Source organism: Uloborus diversus, unplaced genomic scaffold, assembly GCF_026930045.1.
Source record: "Uloborus diversus isolate 005 unplaced genomic scaffold, Udiv.v.3.1 scaffold_12, whole genome shotgun sequence".
NCBI classification, from domain to species: domain Eukaryota; kingdom Metazoa; phylum Arthropoda; class Arachnida; order Araneae; family Uloboridae; genus Uloborus; species Uloborus diversus.
Genome location: NW_026557876.1, coordinates 10,612,431 through 10,632,815, shown reverse-complemented (window position 1 = coordinate 10,632,815; position 20,385 = coordinate 10,612,431). Strand labels below are relative to the sequence as shown.

Sequence of the window (20,385 nt, the reverse complement as noted above, 5' to 3'; positions counted from 1 at the left end):
AATTTAATGAGCCAGTTGGTATTTACAAGACAGTGGTAAAAGGTTATGAACAACCATTACGAAGTCTGCCGGTGTTTCATATTCATTTGAATTTAAGATCTAAGATTTAGATCCAAAAATAAAGAAATTTTACACATTTTGAAAAGAAGGTTTTTTTTTACAAAATACTTTTTTGTAAAAAAATAAAATGTTGCTTTACAAAAAAAAAAAGTTTTTTTTAAATGTAAAGCTTGCTTCAGTGAAGCCCTGAAAACCATGAATAGAATCAAACCGCTGACGATGTTTAGCTATGACGAAGAAAATTTCGCGCTTTAAATAAATCTTAAATCTTAAGAACAACCGTCGTCATGCAAGTCTGACACTTTAGTCAAGTGAAGATAATAAACAATTTGTGATTGTTCAAAAAAAGTGTAGCTTTTTAGTAGAAAAAAAAGTTTTAAAAAATTCAGTAAAATTAATTAATTTCATATAGGGTAACGGCCCCAGAGACAAAAAAGGGTTTAGCAACAGACAGTCGTAAGTTTGGATTTAAATATAATAAGAATTTTAGGTGGATAAAACAGATGTTGCTGCAACCCACGAATACGGTGCAACCATATGGTGTTTATCAGAATGAATTTTATGAGCCAGTTGGTATTTATACAAGACAGTGGTGGAAGGATATGAACAGCCACCACGAGGTCTGCCGGTGTTTCATATCCATTTGAATTTAATAACTTCTCAGGTCTAAAAATTTACTTTGCACATTTTGAAGAGATAACTAGAATTCTGTCAATTACTCATCCTTTCTGCTACTGGGTATCATTAAGAATTAGAGTGTCTGTTACTGGGGGTTAGACCTTTTTTCGAAATTGAAGAAATAAAAATAGAACCAACTCATTCAGAGGATCCAGAAGCAGCCGACCGTTAGATGAGATGTAGTTGCATAAGAGAAAATTAGTTTTAAAAGTTTAAATACATCAAAAGGCTCAGAAAATTGAGTAAACCTGAGAGCGATGTCTTAAGCATGTCTGTTACTGGTGCCGTTACGATAAATGTTTATGTTTTTCTTGACAATTTAATGCACAACGCATTCCTCGATCTTTACGGTCTATGTGACAAAAAGCAAAAGAATATGTGTGATTATTTCATTAAAAAAATGACTCATGGTCATTTCTCATTTAAGTCATTTAAGCTTGCCTTCGACGAGCACGACTGGTTGCGACCGGTTAGTTAATCACGTGACAGCCAATGATCACATGCTCCAATCAACCAATCAACTGCTTAGAATGGTAACCGGTGCGGTAACCGGTTGATCATAGAACGTTGCGGTTAGTAAGTGGTTACTTACCGGTCGACCGGTGAGGTTCGTCGAACGCAACCTAAGAGAAAAATCGGTTTCTGTGGCTTCAATAAATCCAAATCATTAAACATTCATTTTAATGATTTCAAATTTCTACATCAGTGCAATTTTTTCAATTAACTCTGAGTATAAATCTGGATTCTGTTTCGAGAAATTTCTCCAATTTTCAGTTCTCAACACCTGCTGAAAATTGTTCTTCAATGCTAGACAGGAAGCCATTAGAAGGACTTCATCAGAATGCAAGTTGGCGAAAGCAGCAACTTCACAGGCTTGATCCGCAGACATGTCCTTCAAGATGCATTCCTTGCACCCATCTTTTATGTCTTGTAAGTTGTATCTATCAGCAGCTACGTAGAGATCAAAAGCTTCTTCCATGGACAGTTTGCCCAGAGATCCTGTGTAGATGTACTCCAACATGCTTCGGGCTGTAGAATGTTCCATTCCCACCAAGTCTAAGGTATTCTCCTGACATTCTTTCATGCCGCTTTCGAACATAGCACGGAATACTTTGGACCTACACGCCAAAATCGCCTTATGGGCAGAAAACTCTTCTTTTCCGACTCGTATGGTTACGTCGGAGTGCCGAGGATCCTCAAACAGGCCCTTCATGTCTGTAGCCAAAGTCTTGGTACCTGCTGAAAAGTTAAGAAAATGCAATTAAACGATAAAAACAACAATAAATTTATACGAAGGTTAGAGATTCAAAAAAAGGCAACTATCTATTTTCATCTAATATACAGATGTCTCACTTTCCAAATCGATTAAATCCATAAAACAAAAAGTAGCGAGAAGATGGTGTTATCCATAGCAGTAAATAGGCCCTCATGTTACATTTTCTGCCATCAGAAAAAATTCTAAAGTTTTGGTCAGAAATGTACTGAACCAAAACTTTAGTATCAATTCACATGCTAAGCATTGATTAAGCACTATTAAAGCAGAAATGAGGATTATTTTTAAAAAATGGAGTTAATCGATTTGGCAATTGAGGCATCCATATGCTGTTTGACCACGGATTGTGTGGAATTGACAAACGTCCAGTTAAGGCGACTCCATCTGAATGAGGGAGAAAAGTAAAAATTTGATGCCCGTGTTCCGCTCATGTGAATGAGACTCTGCTTAACTTAGAGGCTAATGTACATCTGCAAAAGCTGACATCCCTGAAAACTAATAGATGCTTCCATTTCCGCGTGTAAACCGGATGTTTGCCTTTCCATACAATCCGTGGTTAGACACAGGGGCGTAGCTAAGGGGGGGGTTTTGGGGACAAAACCCCCCCCGAAACGTTAGTCTCAAAAAAAAAGAGAAAAAGAAGAGAGAAGAGAAAGAAAAAAAAAGAAGAAAAGGAAAAAATTCCAAGCGATTATAAATATATATATATATATATATATATATATATATATATATATATATATATGTAAAAGAAGTAACCCCCCCCCCCCGAAAGTCGGGTCTAGCTACGCCACTGGTTAGACAGTAAGTGATACATGCCATCAAGTTTTACAGTTCTTTAGTATATTCGCCAGCATTACAACCAGTTTCCAATAATGTGGAAGTTATAAGTTACCAGTTGGTGCTTGTTCTATAAGAAATAGTTTGCTTCAGAAATGCGAGATTTTGCATTTTTGATGCAGGATGTATTAAGGAGCTGAGTTTGGCACATTTTGGTTTCTTCCTCAATTTTGCATTTGTTAAATTTTTTTTAATTCAAGGTTCATAACTACACTTTTCCAAATAGGTTTTCAAGCACATGGAAATGAAATTTATTTTTTCAAGTGCTTTTCATTTTTTTAGAAGCAAATCAAGCATCGTTTCCGGATTTTGCGTTCCCCAGCAAAGTCGGGGTCCTATTCTAAGCTACATCTGGTTCAGCATACATGTAAATCCAGTGCCGCTTATGATGCATACATAAGCATATAATTTTAAAAAGTTCGTGAGTATTATTACCCCCTTTTATTTTCCGTTGTCTCTCACTACGCATTTTTTGAAACTCTTAATTCCTAAAACACAAATTAGACGAGATAAGAGAGAGGGGGTTTCGGGGGCTTAACCCCAGAAAATTTTCGACATTACAGTTAAAAAAAAAACGCATTTTTTGATCACCTCTGATGACATTAGTTGGAAGAAACGTTCGGGGGGAGGGGGGGGGGGGTCTTTTTTGGAAAATTTTCGAAACTGAAGTCAAAAACGCGATTATGCCATTTTTGGTTACGTTAGAGAAAGTGGTCGGGTTCACAGCGACTCTCCTAAGACAGTTTTTGAAATTAGAATTTTAAATAAAATTGCTTTTAAACATCAGAATTTGTATATTTTAACCATATTTTTAGTAATTTTCTATATTGCTCATTATTTTGGTGGTCCTCACAGTCTGAAGGTCCCCTGGACTAGCCCTGATGGCAAAGAAACCTTTGCTTTTGTGTTCACTTACGTGTATGTTTCGCTGCATGATTCTGAATTTTTCTTATTTGGATATAGGAAATTTAGAAATGTCAATCAGTTAGCTCACCAAGCTACTCTAATTACGTAATTTTGTTATTTTAGTAATATTTTTGAAATCTAATGCCATCTGCCGAAAGGTTATTCATTATTCTTTGACACAATTTAAATTTATGAACAATTCCTTCTGCTTTCAGAGGAAATCCATTCAATTCAGCTTGAAGAAATCGGTAAACTAGGTGGAAATGGTTTTTCAAAGGTTATTTTGTGTCGCATGTTTGTAACATAATCGATCTCGCTCATAACGAGTACCAAGGGAACACGATATTTGCTCGATATAACCCAGTGCTCGTAAAAAACGGGTTCGTGCCAAAAATCATAAAAGTGCATACATATTTACTTTGCTCAAAAATAATAAATGAAATAAACAGTAACAAAGAATTTTTTTTGTTTTGATTCGCTGTCTTATCACATATTGCAGAGTTTCTCAAACTGTGGTTCGCGGACCCCCGGGGATCCGCGGGGCTATCCAGCTAAAACGTGAAATATAATTGAAATTGAAGGACGAGTACCGTAAACGCGGGCTACTTTGGTCCAGATTTTTAAGTTTCCTCATTCTTTTCTTAATAATTTTGTAACTATTCATGTTTCCAAGCTGTGGAAACTTGGTTTACACATCTAGATGTCTCTCAATTTAGTTTTTGAATAGTGATCACTTTATTCCAAGTATTGTTATCCTTTATTAGTGTTTTTTATTTGGGTCAATGTTACCCTTACGTTTGGCTCAAAGTGGTTTTCTCTGCTTAAAATCGCTGTAGAACTATTTAAAGTCAAAAAAATACATGTGTTCATACGAACAACTATTGATTTGATGATTAAAAAATACATTTAAAAGAAGTTTGAGTCACACATACTTGTTTTAAAGAAAAACTTTGGGTAAGTCCTATAGTTATTGTCTCACAAATTACCGACGGAGAACAGTCATCTTTTCATCAGTTTTGGAGGTTGAAGAATTTTATTAACGCAGCACCATTCGTAAAACAAAGGATGCTAAATTTTCGGTCACTGCCAAACCTTTATGGTGCCTTCCATGCTCTCAACAAACTCGACGTTGAATCCCGGTTATCACAAATTTGCCATTTCAACTGCGCTTGCGCGCGGACTTCGCCGATTTCAAAAATTTTGCTAAAATTAATTAAACATTTTAAATTTGTTAATAAATATGAGATAGCAACAGATAAAAATTAGAAATCACAAAGCTTTCTCTGATTTAGTTTTTAGGCCTCGGTAAAGCTTAAGTTTTGAGTCTTAATTATTAATGGATTCGAAGTCTGATTTTCTATCAAACAAAGGCCATTTTTCAGGGCCAAATTTTTTAATACAAAGCCGGACCCTCAACCTAAATAAAAATGTATAATACTAAGCTGTTTAAGCCTAACGTAAAATATCCGCAAAAGACGGATATCTGCACTCATATTCCAATCATTTTTGAAGTACACAACGTGTTTTACGTTTATGTTAAATAAATATTTCCAAACCAATAAATATTGAAGTGGCATTTTTCTCTTTACATTATAAAGATTATCAGTTATTCTCATATCCGTAGTTTCATATAACATATCACGAAATCGCTGTGAAAGTATTCTAATCGCATTCATTGATTTGTTGGGACTCTTGCTCAGCCTAAATATAAACGAGCAACACGAAATCTTAAAACAGAAAGCTCAAAAAGCCAAGTCTGCGCGCAAGCGCAGTTGAAATGGCAAATTTGTGATAACCGGGATTTAACGTCTAGTGCGTCTCAACAATCGCTCCTTCTTCTCTCGCATCAACAGCTATCTTTGGAAACCTGAGTTCATTCCATACTATAGTAATAAAACTCCATAAACTTTCCATCAAATTTAACAATGTTTGTAATATATAGATGCAACTGCATAAACCTTTTTCTAAGCATCCAGCAACTTTTAATTTCTCTTCATTTTCCATAATTTTAAGCCATATAACTCAGCCCTGATGAATTGAATCTGCAATCTCTCTATTTATTCTTTGCCGAGAATTCCAGGTTTTTTCCTGTTCTTCCTGTTAATAATTTTAATTTTAGCTATTCTTTACTTTTCCAAATCTCTCTGTCAGATTTTTTCAAGTTTTTATATTGTCCCAATCAGTGGCGTAGCTAGATCCGACTTTCGGGGGGGGGGGGTTACTTCTTTTATATATATATAATATATATATATATATATATATATATATAATCGCTTGGAATTTTTTCCTTTTCTTCTTTTTTTTCTTTCTCTTCTCTCTTCTTTTTCTCTTTTTTTTTGAGACTAACGTTTCGGGGGGGGGGGGGTTAGTCCCCAAAACCCCCCCTTAGCTACGCCCCTGGTCCCAATGTAGGTCGTAATTTTTAGGAAACGAGATATGTTGTCATTGTCAATTAAAAAAAAACAAACTAAGCATAAATGAGAAATACAACTATACTATACGGCATAGAGTATTAAATAGTGCTCGTAAATAGGTACTTAAAAAAGCTCTTGGCTGATGTAGCACTGCTTCTACTTGGAGTTTGAGAGGTTATGAAGGCGCATGTTAGAACAAGGAGTGCAGAACCACTAGTGCTGCTTCTTGAGCAGAGCTATAGAACTGCTGGGCAATTCCATGATAAGGTCAACCAGATGATCAAATTTTCAAAATTAAAACTTGTATACAAATGAGGTGTCATTTTAAAGATAAAGAGTTGTATATTTTGAAATGCCCGTCTAAAATTTGATCACTTCAGTTATAAATAAGTTACAGCAGGTTAAACTAAGGTCAACATCATGAGTATTTTCAAACCATATTTGGAGACTCTCGAAGAAATTCTATTTTTTCCAAAACATACATGCTAATATTATGAATTGAGATGAATAACCATTTTAAGATACAGAGTGTTGCTGGTGATGTTGCAAAAATGTGTCAAAATATAATTCATTTTGATTTGTAAAAGGATTCCTCTGGGGTACATTAAGTGTTTTACGTCCGACACCAAAATGGGCAGTTAATTATGCTGAGCCAATAATTTTAAAGCTACATACATGTATTTTTATGTACAAAGTAAGAATTTCAATCTCTTTGATGTAACCTTTTTTCATTTTGTGACAAGTGGATATTTTTTACTAAGGTACTTATATTTTTTATAAGGTTTACTAAGGTGTCGGACGTAAAAAAAATTTTACTTCCGACACTGTTACATTCCTTTAAATAACATATGTTTTCAACTGTGTTTCAACTTTTTTTGCTTTAATTTCAAAGTTAAAGTGAAACATGCATAAAAAAACAATTTAGTGAATTTATTGTATATACATTTAGGGTTGATAGGAGTAAGTAGGACCCCTTTTGAGAAAAGGTGTGTTGAATGAACGTAATACAGTTGATTAAGATCAATTTTGGAAAATTTGCCAAAACTATAAGTGTAAAAAGAAATTAGAAACAGTAAATGACTGCGTCTATGTAAAGTTGGCAAAGGAAGAACCATTATCAACATTCAACCCATATAAATCTTGATGGGTTTTTTTTCATGTAAGTTTCACAAATAACTAATCACCAGCTTTTGTAGCTGAACTATCAATTCCTACTAAGTCATCATAGTTGTCTTGTATTTCACTAATACAAATATTTCATCCAAGTTGCTTTTGATTTTCAAATCCTCACTGTTAAGGGGGGGGGGGGGACTACTTACCCCGTAGTGTGGGGACGTCTTATAGCAAAATTTTACGGGGTAAGTGGGGCCCCTCCTCTAAAACAGTTTTTAATAATATTTTACTCAAAAATTCTGACTGCAGTATTCACTTTAAGTTAAACTGTACATGAATGTTTAATGATCATAAAAAAATAAATGTTAATCGGGAAACACTTCTTTAAAAAATGCTGCTTAAACTCGCCAAAAAATATTGTTCAGATTTTTTTTTTTTTTTTTGACTAAGTTCTCTGACCTAGAAGAAAATTCCACTTAACCCAAATATATGCAAACTAATCACTATGATGAACCATGACATGATCAATGTAAAAAAGAATAAAAACCTTAAGGATATTTCAGTTTTTGGGGGGTGACCCACTTACCCCAGTGTCCCACTTCCCCCAATCAACCCTACTTTTGAATTTACTGGGTAAATTTTGTTTCAGTTTATGTAACCCATAATTTACATACTTATAACTGTAATCATTGTTATGTATTTACATTTAAGAGCAATAGTTTACATCCAATATGAAAAATTTACGTCCGACACCAAGCTAAAAATATTTTTTTTAAATAATGTTATTCCATTTATTATCATTTGAAAACTGTGATATATGCTTTAATCATAAGTGTACTTTAGAATTATGCTGTTTTTGAAATTAAAATGTAAGCCAATTCACAGACTTTTAATAATATTTAAGTGAACCATCAATTTTACTATTTGTGTGTTTACGTCCGACACCAACTCTTTAAAATTTTTTTAATTTATACTTTAGGGATCTATTTTGAAAAACTAACGTGATTTTTTTTTTCAGTGGGATGTTAGTAAGTATCTTGTAAATAAATTTTATCATTTTGGAACAGTTTATATTTGTGGTAAATGGAATTAAAACTGAGAAATTTTTCTTCATTTTTTACGTCCGACACCATGCAATTGCCCTGCTTGGTATACATAATTGAGTGCTTCGGGATGCTCTCTAGTGGAATCAGGCAAAATATGTCTAAAAAACTGCACACTGAAGGTTGACAAAGGACGATATATCTTTTTTATCCATTTAGGCCAAAGAAGGACCCTAAGTAGCTCGCGTTTACGGTAACGACATTTCAAGTCAAAAAGAAAGCACTCTCCTAATCACAGCATTACGACGCTTCCAGGGTAGGTTTGCCCGAACCATAGTAAATAATTAAAACCCTAATACGCCAAAAAAAAAAAAAAAAAAACAACTCATATAAAAAAATTAAAATACTTAAACCAGGCTAACAGTGCACTTACTTCAAAAATTCATTTTAATTTCTGAACTTGTTGTAGAAATTTAGTGATAACATTTATATTCCTAATTGAATTTGAAATAGAATTTTATTTAAATAACTCGAAATAATAATGTAAGAAATGAAAACCAGACAAGAGCTCTGAAAAATATACAGAGCAATGAATAAATAAATTTAAAGGAAAAAAAGCGTGGAAATATATTTAAAAAAAACTGATTTAACTTTGACAGACCATTTTTTGCGCAGCGGGGGGGGGGGGGGGCAAAGTTCGTAATTTTTCCGGATGGGGGTCCACGGAAGTTTGAAGTTTGGGGAACTCTAACCTATTGTGTTTCTTTATTAGAGAAATGCTCGTGGCCCGAAAAACATTGTCCTTTGCACTCCCGTTTCGGTTTTTCGGCGCATCAAAAGCCATTGAGTATATAGAGGGTTGTCTCACTTTTCTTCATATTTGTCGTTCTCCTCTTCGTTGTCATTATTTTTTTCACTCCATTAGCTTAATACTGATCTACAATACTCAAGAAAGTATGTCTCTGACCTGCAGGGACCGATTAACGTAAGAAATTAGGGGAAGCTCCGCCTCATTTTGCCCCCCCCCCCTCATTTTGTTAAGAGAAATTTACTAAACATTCTATGCATATTGATACAACACTGACTATTGCTAAGTGACCCAGCACAATTCAGAGTTAAGTTTATTCCGCCTTATCGACTGAGAGAAAGTTTGTTTATTGCATACTAGTGGTACCCGCACTGCTTTGCCCGTAGTAGAAAATTAAAAGGTTTTTTGGTTCGCCTATATATTTACAAATAATGTATGGTGAATTTCTCGGCCATTGGTTTGCCCATGTTACGGTTCCATGTTATGATAACTTGGTAATTGACTCGTCCATCTTATGATAATTTTTCTCTGGAAAATGTTCTTAAAATTGGTATAGAAAAAGAACAAAATCGAATTTTCGAAACATCCCTTTGAGGTGCACACCCCCATGCTACAAACTAAGTTTGTGCCAAATTTCATGAAAATCGGCTGAACGGTCTAGGCGCTATGCGCGTCACAGACATCCAGACATCCTCCGGACAGAGAGACTTTCAGCTTTATTATTAGTAAAGATGTTGTACTTGAATTCTCAGCATATCTGGGTTGTAGGAGTTCAAATGTTTGTAATCTCTTCGAAAAATGCAGTTAAAAGCAGAAACTGGAATTGTTAAGCACAGTTTTAGTGACATTTGGGCCCCGTAAAGTTTCTGAGGGGAAGCTCAAGCTTCCCGTGCCTTTTGGGTAATCAGGCCCTGCTGACCTGATAACAGCAAGGTCAACATACACGTAATTTTCAAACGCTTCTCTACTCCGCAAACGAAAACAAATCACTCATGAAATAGACCGCCAGCTCAGTTATTCCATCCGAGGACTGCAGTTTCGTGCTTTTTAGCACTCTTCAGCCCGGAATAGGAATCACATGAGCTGGAGGCGAAAAAATCTCTTAAGGGAGCCAAGAGAGCCAAACAAACTGGTAGCTAATGCAGAATTAGCAAACCAGATGAGCGACCGCAGCAATGGTGCGGTTCAACGGGTTGAAGCGGCTTTAGGGCGGTAACTTACTACAAAATACCTTGGCTTTGCCATCAATCTTTGTATTGAACCGCACCATTGCTGCGGTCGCTCATCTGGTTTGCTAATTCTGCATTAGCTACCAGTTTGTTTGGCTCTCTTGGCTCCCTTAAAAGATTTTTCGCCTCCAGCTCATGTGATTCCTGTTCCGGGCCGATGAGTGCTAAAAAGCACGAAACTGCAGTCCTCGGATGGAATAACTGATCTGGCTGTGTATTTTAAATATTTCTGCCTTAGCCCTGCCTTTAGGGTGGTAACTTACTACAAAATCACTCATGGTTTATGACTCATCACTAACTTTCGGTTTACTTCAGAATGTGAAAAGAATTTTTCCAACAAAGTATAAGCTGAACTGGAAATCAATATAAAATTTTGAATCTGAAAATATTTCTCGCTTTAAACGGGGTTTGCTCGATAAAAGCGAATCATGCTCCCGTAGACTTAACATTGTACCAAGCAAGTAATATTCTGATTTTCTCGTTAAATCCGGGTTCTCCTTAAATCAGCGCTTTATAAGCGAGTTCGACTGTAGCAGCCAGTTGCCGATATGTCAGTCAGTAACGACTTGTCGTAAATGCTGCAAATGTTTATTTTAGTAATACAGTGGTCGCCGCTTATTTGAATCATGTTTGCTCTAGGCTCCGTTGGGGTAATTTGGTTAGTCGGGGTAATTTGGGTACAAGTTACAGTAGGCGCCGCGTAATGTGATCACGGTTTATGTTATCATTCGCTTAATGTTACCAGAATCACGAAGTCCCAGGACCCTTTTATGTTAACAAACGTTAAAAAAGTCGGATATTATAATCAGCATCTTCGTTTATTGTTATCACTTTTTCATAAACTTTCAATTTTTTCCCCGTTTTTGTTCCTCATAACAGAAATACATAGGCAAACCCTGACGGGACTAACTTTCTGTGTAGCATTTCGTGGTTTTCAATAGCAATTCAAAATTTTTCTAGGAATGAAGCTACTGAAAGTTCATCCCCAGTGACCATAGACTCTCCGTAAGAAAACTTTAAAAAAAAATTTAGTCCACCTAAAAAAATTTAGTCGCTGGACACGTTACAGGCATTGATGTAGGACCTCCATTGCTGCCATTACTTTGTAAACTATTAAAGAATTGTGTCGAGTTTGAAAACAAAGCGAAGTTAAATTAAAATTTAAACAACATGCAAAACCTTGCTGGAAAAGATAGAAAAGTTGAATTTGCTTTGAAACTGGTTTACGGATGTCAGGGAAAACGGTCAAAGTTTACTTCACCTATTATTATGTGGTTAAAAATTGCATCATTTACATACTTGCCAACCTTGGAAGGAAGAAAAACAGGAGATTCCACTAGAGGTGTACAGCTGATTCACCAGCAACATATCTTCACAACAGAATTATTAAATTATGCTTTTAAATAGCATGAATACTGAATTTAAAGTGAAATGGGGATTTTTCGCAGATGTAAGCAAATTGGTAGCAGTAAGAAAACTATACTGCTAAGGAAAAACAAAATAAGGAGTCAATTGGCTTAAAGTTTTGTTCATTCTCCAGTCTCTACCAGAAAAGTAGCTACAAAAATTTAATTACTAAAATCCGAAAAAAAGGAAATCAATATATAATGAAAATACAATATAAAAAGAGTAGGTATAGGGTAGCACATGTTAAAATAACTTCAAACATTCAAAATAATTGGAATAATTTCAAGATGCAAAAAGATTGAAATCTGCTGCAATTTTCGGCAAAGCGCTTGCTTCGCTGAGCATGCAATGTGGAAAGCTTCCAAAAAATTAATTTTTACTAAAGGTGAATTCCGTTGTAACGGACGTTACATTCACACACAAAATCAATTATAAAAAGATTATGAGATGCATATAAATGCTTCCAAATAGGAGCAAGTTATTTTTTCTTGATAAAACCAAGACTGAAGATTACTTTGACCAGGTTTCAAAATTTATTTTTGTATTTAAACTGCAAAAAATAAATAATATTTAACTGTAACGGACGTTACATAAAGTGGAACATCATTTGTGCTATGGCATGATCAGATTAAAAAGTCTGTGAATCTATTATGTAAATTTGTTCAAATCTTTTTGATTTAACATCACAAAACATACCTCTAATTTATCAGAACCTTGGTATCAAAATTCAGTTATTCTCTTTTGTGATAAAATTTTTTAAAATCTCTGTAACGGACGTTACGGGCTGTAACGGATGTTACACTGTATGACACAGACATGTTGTATGCATGTACTGAATGATAAATTAATAGTTGAAAGGTGATACCTTAACTTCTTATAGACCATATAATGAAATCACACAGTCATAGGCAATCATTTCATACAACAATTGTAAAAAATTAAACCTATAACTTAACAGGGGTGATTGTGTTCCGGTATTTTACCGGATTTCCGGTATTTTCATCTTGATTTCCGGTATCTTTATCTTCGAAAATACCGGAACTTCTATATTTTCAGAAAAACCCACTTTTGTAAAACTTAGGGCGATGTTTAATGAAACACCAAAAGTCCAAATTGAAGAAGTTTTGTTTGGTATAAAGCGTAAGCTACGGTCATATTTTGTAAACTCTATGGTAATTATCGAAGAACAGCTGGGTTGGGGGATGGAATAAAGGCTAGATAAGAAGAATCTTTGAAAAATTTCAAGAAATGAGAAAAATTTAAAGAATTTAACTCCCACCATGCACATGGACATATTAAGTCCAATTAAAGCTTCGAGTTTTAGCCCCAACAAATAATTATGTATATAAATTATTTATATACATAATATAATGTGTACATACACGTAATATGTATATATATATGCCCATCAAAACACTTTTTCTTCTTGGAAAAAAAAAGTTCAGGTATTTTTTCATGGAGTCACAATCACCCCTGACTTAATTATGATATTAAAAAATATACCTTCGACAAACACTTTTGCGCGCAATATTTTTGTGACATTTACTTCACTAAAAAGAATGTTTACATTTCATGAATTCAAAAACATATTTGCATTTTATTCACATTAAATGAAAATAACCCTTGAGCTGAAACTAGCCTCATTGGAGCGCTGATTTTTCCGGTAAACTTGATTTATCTTGTACCATTCTGCATCTGTTTTTTTTCCTGCTCATTTGAAGCTCTTTTCAGACCAGTGTAGAAAAGTTCCCGGTCTGTATCCTCAACTATTTCTTGGACTTGGCCAAGATATATCTCACCATTCAAAACAACTGTTATTAATATAATTCTTATAATATAAATGTTTCCGATGTTTGGCAGACAGTGGCAGATTTAGCCGGATCATTTGGGGGAGCGACATTCTCAAATTAGCTCAATTCTCACAGGTGTCCATCCTCCCAAGAGAGCCCAAACCAAAAATAGATAATTAATACCCTCCCCCCCCCAAAAAAAAAATCAATGGCACAATCTGAACCATTGATGTACCTACCCCCCATGCATGGCCCGAGTTACTACATTCGGTCAAAAGTTAAGTTGAATGAGCTTCTAAATTGATATCGTGAAAAAATGTCTGAACATTTTAAAAATAAATTTTTCTATTTCAAGGGAAAGGAAATAATTCTGCCCTGACTAGGAGTTAAATTTATTTAAAGTAAAACACATCTTATAAAATTCACTATTTTTTTTTAGTTTTCGTCATTTTTTTAAACATATTTTTTTCCTCTCTGAAAAAAATTCCAAAGCTCATAAGGTTTGGAGGGAGGGGGACATGGACCCCCTCTTAATCTGCCCCTGCTGGTCAGTAGTTTCGAGTTTCTCCTTTGAAGGGACGGAACAATCTCCTAACCTTCAAACTTGAGTCAATGTGATTAGATTCATGGATGGTACTAAGTTTCACTACTCTTCAAGCCTTGTCACCAGAGGTTTTTAAGCATTGACAACCAACATTACAAAAAAATAGTCTAAAATCAGGTCAGAATTTCAATGTAAAAACATTTCCAGGGAGAGAGAATTTTGAACATTGTCCTTTTCCTACCTCAAAGATGGTCCCTACAATTGCGTTTTTAGAGCTTCAATTCTAAAGATGTGATTGGTGAAAGCTCTCACACCTCCCTTTCCATGGCATCATATTTAAAATTTTCTAAAATCTTGTTTTTGGTGTTTCAATATCAAAATGCTTGAGGAAGAGATCTCGAATTTGTCTCCTTGACACTACCAAAGATGGCCAACCATCATGAGTTTAAAAATTCCGGATAAGAGCCTCCAAAATTCTCTTCCCCTGCCTAATATCATCAAAGATCATTGCAAGCTGTTTTCAGAAATTAAATTTTGCAAAATTTAGCTAGGGCTTAGAGCCCCTTAGCACCCTATTTATGAAAGAAAATTAAACCGCTTAATCAAATATTGAGTATGTCACTATTTATCTTCAAACTGTATTTACAATTTTAATCTTTCTAATGATCTTTCTCTCTGCTTATTTCATCACATTTGATACGAAATCTGGTAAAAAGAGATGCCATACTGATATTGCATATTTTCTTACAAGGAAAAAAAAGTACCATTGAGGATCTAAATGATTGTTAGAAATAGTTCGAGTCCACAAATGAATCAATCGTTGAACTATTTGAGTAGAACCAAAATACTGGTAAAAATTCATTTTTTCCACATTCTTTTTACTTGAAGCACTTCTAATTACATCCCATTTAATCAGGATTTAAAAAATTAGGCGTACCTCAAATCTATATATATATATATATATATATATATATATATATATATATATATATATATATATTTCGTTTTATGTTAATTTGTCATTAGCCATTCGCTCCCCAAAAATGATTGTCTATACCCCCCCCCCCCCATTGGCATGTGCCTTTTTCAGGACCCAGTCCAACCCTGGCTACATGTTGGCAACCATGGACTTTATGAATTGTTTGATGTGTTGAATACATTTTTATAATTGCATTTAAAAATGTGTAACAGATGTTACATTCAAGTTGTAACGTCTGTTACAAACTTATGTAACGTCCGTTACATGCCTGTTTCTGCATGGTTTTTATTATAATCATATAAATTTTGGGAATTATAGTTTCTTCAACCTAAAAATAAAGAAAATAATTAAGAAGAAAATTTTTAAAAAAATGTTTCACAATGTGAGGAGAATTTATTTACCATTTTGTAACGGACGTTACATGTAATACATGATGTTATAATTATGCCCCTAATTAGACTATGTTCAAAACAAGCCCAAACATGGTTTTATTTTACTTTTATAGTTTTTATATCAATATTAAATTTACTCCATTTAAATTTAAAATCATAATTTGCATTACTAATAAGGTACAAAAATGATCATTTTACTTGCCAAAAAACACAAAAAATAGACATTTTACCATATCTTCCTCCACTAAATAAACCTAATATGAGAAAAAGCAACACTAGATTCTTGTTCTATGGGTTATAAGCTTTCCAATGATACATAAATCTTAGGGATTTGTTTAAATTGATTTTCTGACCTCTTGGTTTCATGTTAGCTGGAATTCACCTAAATGAGTTATTATTGTAAAAATTCTTATTCCCTGACATTGGTCGACTAGAAAAGGGCGCCATCTATTGAGAAGAAAGTGAAACTTTTTAATGATTGACTGAAAAAACTGCAAAAACAGGAGAAAATAATAAAAAACGGGAAATCGGGAGATGGAAGCAAAAAACGGGAGTCTCCCGTTAAAAACAGTAGAGTTGGCAAGTATGCATTTAGCTTTATTTTTTTATAATTCAGATATTTCCATTCTGTTAATTTAATAATTTATAATTTAAAACTGCGTTTAGTTGAGTCATTGTGATTTTAATTTGAGGTTGCCAAAATAAATGCACCTTAATTGGAAAAAAAATCATTATTTTGTGTCTCCTGGATTCTTTTCGGTTATTGTTATCAGTAGATTATTGTTATCAAATTGTATTTGTCCCAAAGTGATCTCATTAAGCTGCGCTTACTGTATATTTTTTTAAATAAAACGAATCAACTATTCATTTGATACACCTACAAAAATTCACAGTTATAAAAATCATCCTTACCTATGAATTTATGCTGAAAAAATGTTGCCAGCACTCTTTTTGAAATTGATAAAAAATAAATTCAATTTTTTGGAGATGTGAAAGCAATGCAAATCAAAACTTCCAAATGGCGCTACTAATTAACCTGCCACTCAATGTTTTTTAGGTTTAGGTATGTAGACATTACATATGTTTACTTTAATTAGACATTGAGTTGAAGTATTTAACGTAATTAGTTTTCATGTAATTAATGATTTAAAAGCATGAAGCAATTTGGGTATACATTACATTTTACCAATCAGAAGGACAAATAATAATTTTATTGGATTACAAACATAGGCATGTATGTGCATAATCAATACCCAAGGTAATACATGCCAAAAATGAATTGGAAGGTTGTTTAAATTAACTTTAATGCTCTGCAACAAAAAAATACTTTCCGTCGATTAACGACTTGTCATATTCTGATATTTTTAGTCTAAAATCTATCTTAATACTTAAAAAAATTGGTATTCATAGTGTACCATTATTTCTACTGTACTTACATTCAACCTAAGTTTGAAAACATTGAGTAAGATTGTTATTAAAACCATGCTTTGCTCTTGAACCATTACTTTACCCAAATTCCCCCATCCACGGGGTAATTTGGGTATAATGAAACTTATGCTTGCCATTTATATGCAAATGGGTCTATTAACATGTAATTTGTTGAAAATTATTCTGGAAAGTCATAATGGCAAGCTGAAACAAGAAAAAGAAAAAAAGTATGTACATAAAAATTTACTTCAGGATTGAAAATTTCAAAGATGGTCATTTTTATACTCAAATTACACCGACAGACCCTATACAGTTTTGATTCCATTCAGCGGCTGATTTAATAAAGCGGCTAATTCAGTAAAGCTGGATTTTGTTCTGTTTTTGACTATTTGAATCATCAAAGCGGTTGATTCGAACTACCACTGATTCAATTAAACGGTTTCCACTGTATTAAATAAAACAAATAATGTAATTTCATCGCTTACCTTTTTTGGCAACTTATTTATACGTTTTGCTGCTTAATTTGAAGTCCCCCCACGTCCTTAAGGGGTGCAACGGCCCAAGAAATTGAAACAAAAATTGAAAAAAAAAAAAAAAAAAAAAAAAACGAGCTGATGTGTGCACCATATGACTTCCTTTTACTTCAATTTAATGTTATTTCCCCATTATTGGCATTTTTAATGTGATTCAATAGTTTACTCTCTAAATATCACCAATAATGGCCAAATTGAAACCAGATTTAAAAGAAAAAAAATCGCCAAATTTGTCGCCACATTGGCGACAAAACTTGGCGACCAAAATACTGGCAATAAGTGGCCAATACTGGCCAAGTGTCCGCCAAATGATAACACCACTTGAGTTTACATCGAAATTAACAATGATTTCTCCCCAAAAAGGAGCAAAAGATCGCTTTAGAAACACCCTAATGCAACCAAAAGGGGAGGTGCACAACTAGAACCCACTAGGAGTATTCGTACCAAATTTCAACTTTCTAGTACATACCATTCTTGAGTTATGCGACATGCATACGCATATCCGCACATACATACGTACATACAGACGTCACGAGGAAACTCGTTGTAATTAACTCGGGAATCATCATTATGGATATTTCGCGTGTCTATACGTTCTTAGGCACTTATCCACGTGTGGTCGAGTCGAAAAAAAAAACATTCTTTCGGGGGTGAGTAAAATGGAAATTAAGGTCGATTTTTGAGTGAAAATTTTTTCGCGAATACAATACTTCCTTTTTTGTAAAAGGAAGTAAAACGCACAGACTTACTAGCGTTGCACATATACACTGCTGGCCTCTGGGAGAAGCCCTACATATTTTATTACAGGGGTCCCAAAATTTATAGATTCGGGCTTGGTTCTTTACTCCTGATTAGAATTTAATACAAATTCCTTTACTATTAGACAGATATCTTGTTGGATCTGTATTACTTTTGACACAGGTTATATTCATGTCAGTCAGTTATTATGCTTTTTAACAATTTTTCTAAAATCCCCCAATATGTATTTTTAAAATTCAACTATACCATGAAATTCAGGTTAAAAAGTACAATTAGCGAGGGGACAGAAAATATCTTTTTAAAAATAAATATTTAGTGGTTTATGTTTCAAAATACTTATCGTTATGCTCTGTAAATATCAGTCAGTTACTGTGGAATTTATCATACATATTTACAAAAAATAAAATAATTAAGCATGAGTGTTGGTTAAAAAACTGTCATCATTTTCATTCTTCAATGCAAATTAATTAAATGATTTGAAAGTCAAAATTTTAATAAGTGATATTTGATGAAGTTTAGCAACTTTTTAAAACCTTAATTCACATTTCTTAACATTGAACGTTAAGTATTACTTCCAAAAGGAAGATATTTCATACCCAAATATTTTGACACAATTCCCATTTGAAATATGAATTGTTAACCTTTTGCAATGTTACGGAATATACTGACATGTAAGGCTACTATATAAGGAGAGCTGACGCCTCCGACATTTTGGTTCCAAAATTGTAGGGGCACAAAATTAGTTTTTATATAAAAAAAAAGCCTCGTTGCAGAAAAACTGGTTCCCAGGCTTTTTCGGAGTTGCCTGATTGATGTCTTATTATTTTATTCTGTAAATGAAAAAGATTTTATACAATAATAAACAAGTTAGGAAACAAATTAGTTGTGGAAATGACGTTCATTGCAGTAAACTTTTCCCGAAACATTTTTGTTGAATTTGTGAATTAAGTTATCTTTCTAGATAGAACTTAAGTGACATTTTACTCAATTGAACATCAACTGTTTTACGACATAGCAACCAGAAAATGTTATAACGTATTTATAAACACTAGAAACAGGGTTGGAGCCAAAGCTGTCATGGAACCAAAATGTCGGATAAGTTGGCCTGTCCTCTTAATGAGGGTTTTACATACTTACATGTAGATGCTGCTTCAGTGACGTCATCAGGAAGGACTAACATCACGTTCAGTTTGAAGAATACTGTTAAGACATCATTCGGCAAAAGCTCTGCAGCTTTTTCCTCCAACACTCTTTTGGAGACGAAAATTTCAACAATGTCCTTACTAAAGATGTTAAAAGTAGGTAAAGTTTCTGCGTTAAATCGCTTTTTTGTGCCAGCATGAGATACGAACCATTCCCCGTCCTTGTTAACAACTCCGATCCTGCACTTAAATTCCTGTTTTGATGAAGAAATTTCACTCACTGTCACTTTCACTCCTTCTGTATCAGAGTCAGAGAATTTCCATTGAGGACGCAGTCGCAAGCGCAACTCAGTTTCTGAGCACTTGATTGGCGGACTTTCGATATCGGCGATCAATCCCACAGACAAAAAATTCTTTATTTTCCAAGTGAAATAAATAGTTTCTTTCGTGAGATTTACAGCTTGCTCGCAGCTCTTAGACATGTTAAACGGAATACTTCGAGATTAGACCTAAAATCCACTTGACAATTCAGCAAGATGTTGCTCTGGTGTGAAAGAGATTCCACTCAAACCTGTGTTTTCCTAGGGTTGAAAATGTATTCTCAATGCTTCAGTCTGCCTCTTATCAGTAATTTTCACCTCTGTAAACTTTTCCAGCAAAACAGGTTAGTCAAGCGCATCATAGAATGGCACCTACTGAGGGCTGGAGACCAGGGAACCGGGACCAGCTTTTCTTGGAAAACGCTCTTTCCTTCCTGCTAGTAACAGGTGGTGACGACAATAGATTCCCCTAGGCGTGCATCAAAGCAAATGGGCTTGTTTCCTTCAATCAAAAGTAGTTCTTTTAGTCACTGAAATTGATAGAATAAGCAAAAAAAAAAAATCATGGACTCAGAAAATTCTTTCATTTTTAACCAGGGTTGCCAACTTATGGGTTTTCCCCCCTAAATTTAGGGGGAAAATTTTAGAATGGGATTTTTTTAGGGGGGTAAAATTTTTAAAGGTAAATTTAGGGGTTTAAATTTTAGGGTTTTATTAGGTAAAACTG

The 20,385-nt window shown here is 34.2% G+C and overlaps 1 protein-coding gene across 1 annotated transcript in view; it reads right to left on the bottom strand.

Annotated features, from left to right (window-relative positions):
* Positions 1-19,490, bottom strand: part of LOC129232466 (speckle-type POZ protein-like B) — a 46,229-nt gene extending 26,739 nt beyond the window's left edge. The window contains exons 1-3 of the mRNA XM_054866610.1: positions 19,334-19,490; positions 1,523-1,977; positions 1,331-1,361 (exon numbers count right to left, since the gene is read on the bottom strand). Coding sequence (XP_054722585.1) covers positions 1,331-1,361; positions 1,523-1,977; positions 19,334-19,376 — 529 coding nt within the window. The 5' untranslated portion in view covers positions 19,377-19,490. The remainder of the gene's footprint in view (positions 1-1,330; positions 1,362-1,522; positions 1,978-19,333) is intronic.
* Between the last annotated feature and the right edge of the window lie 895 nt (positions 19,491-20,385).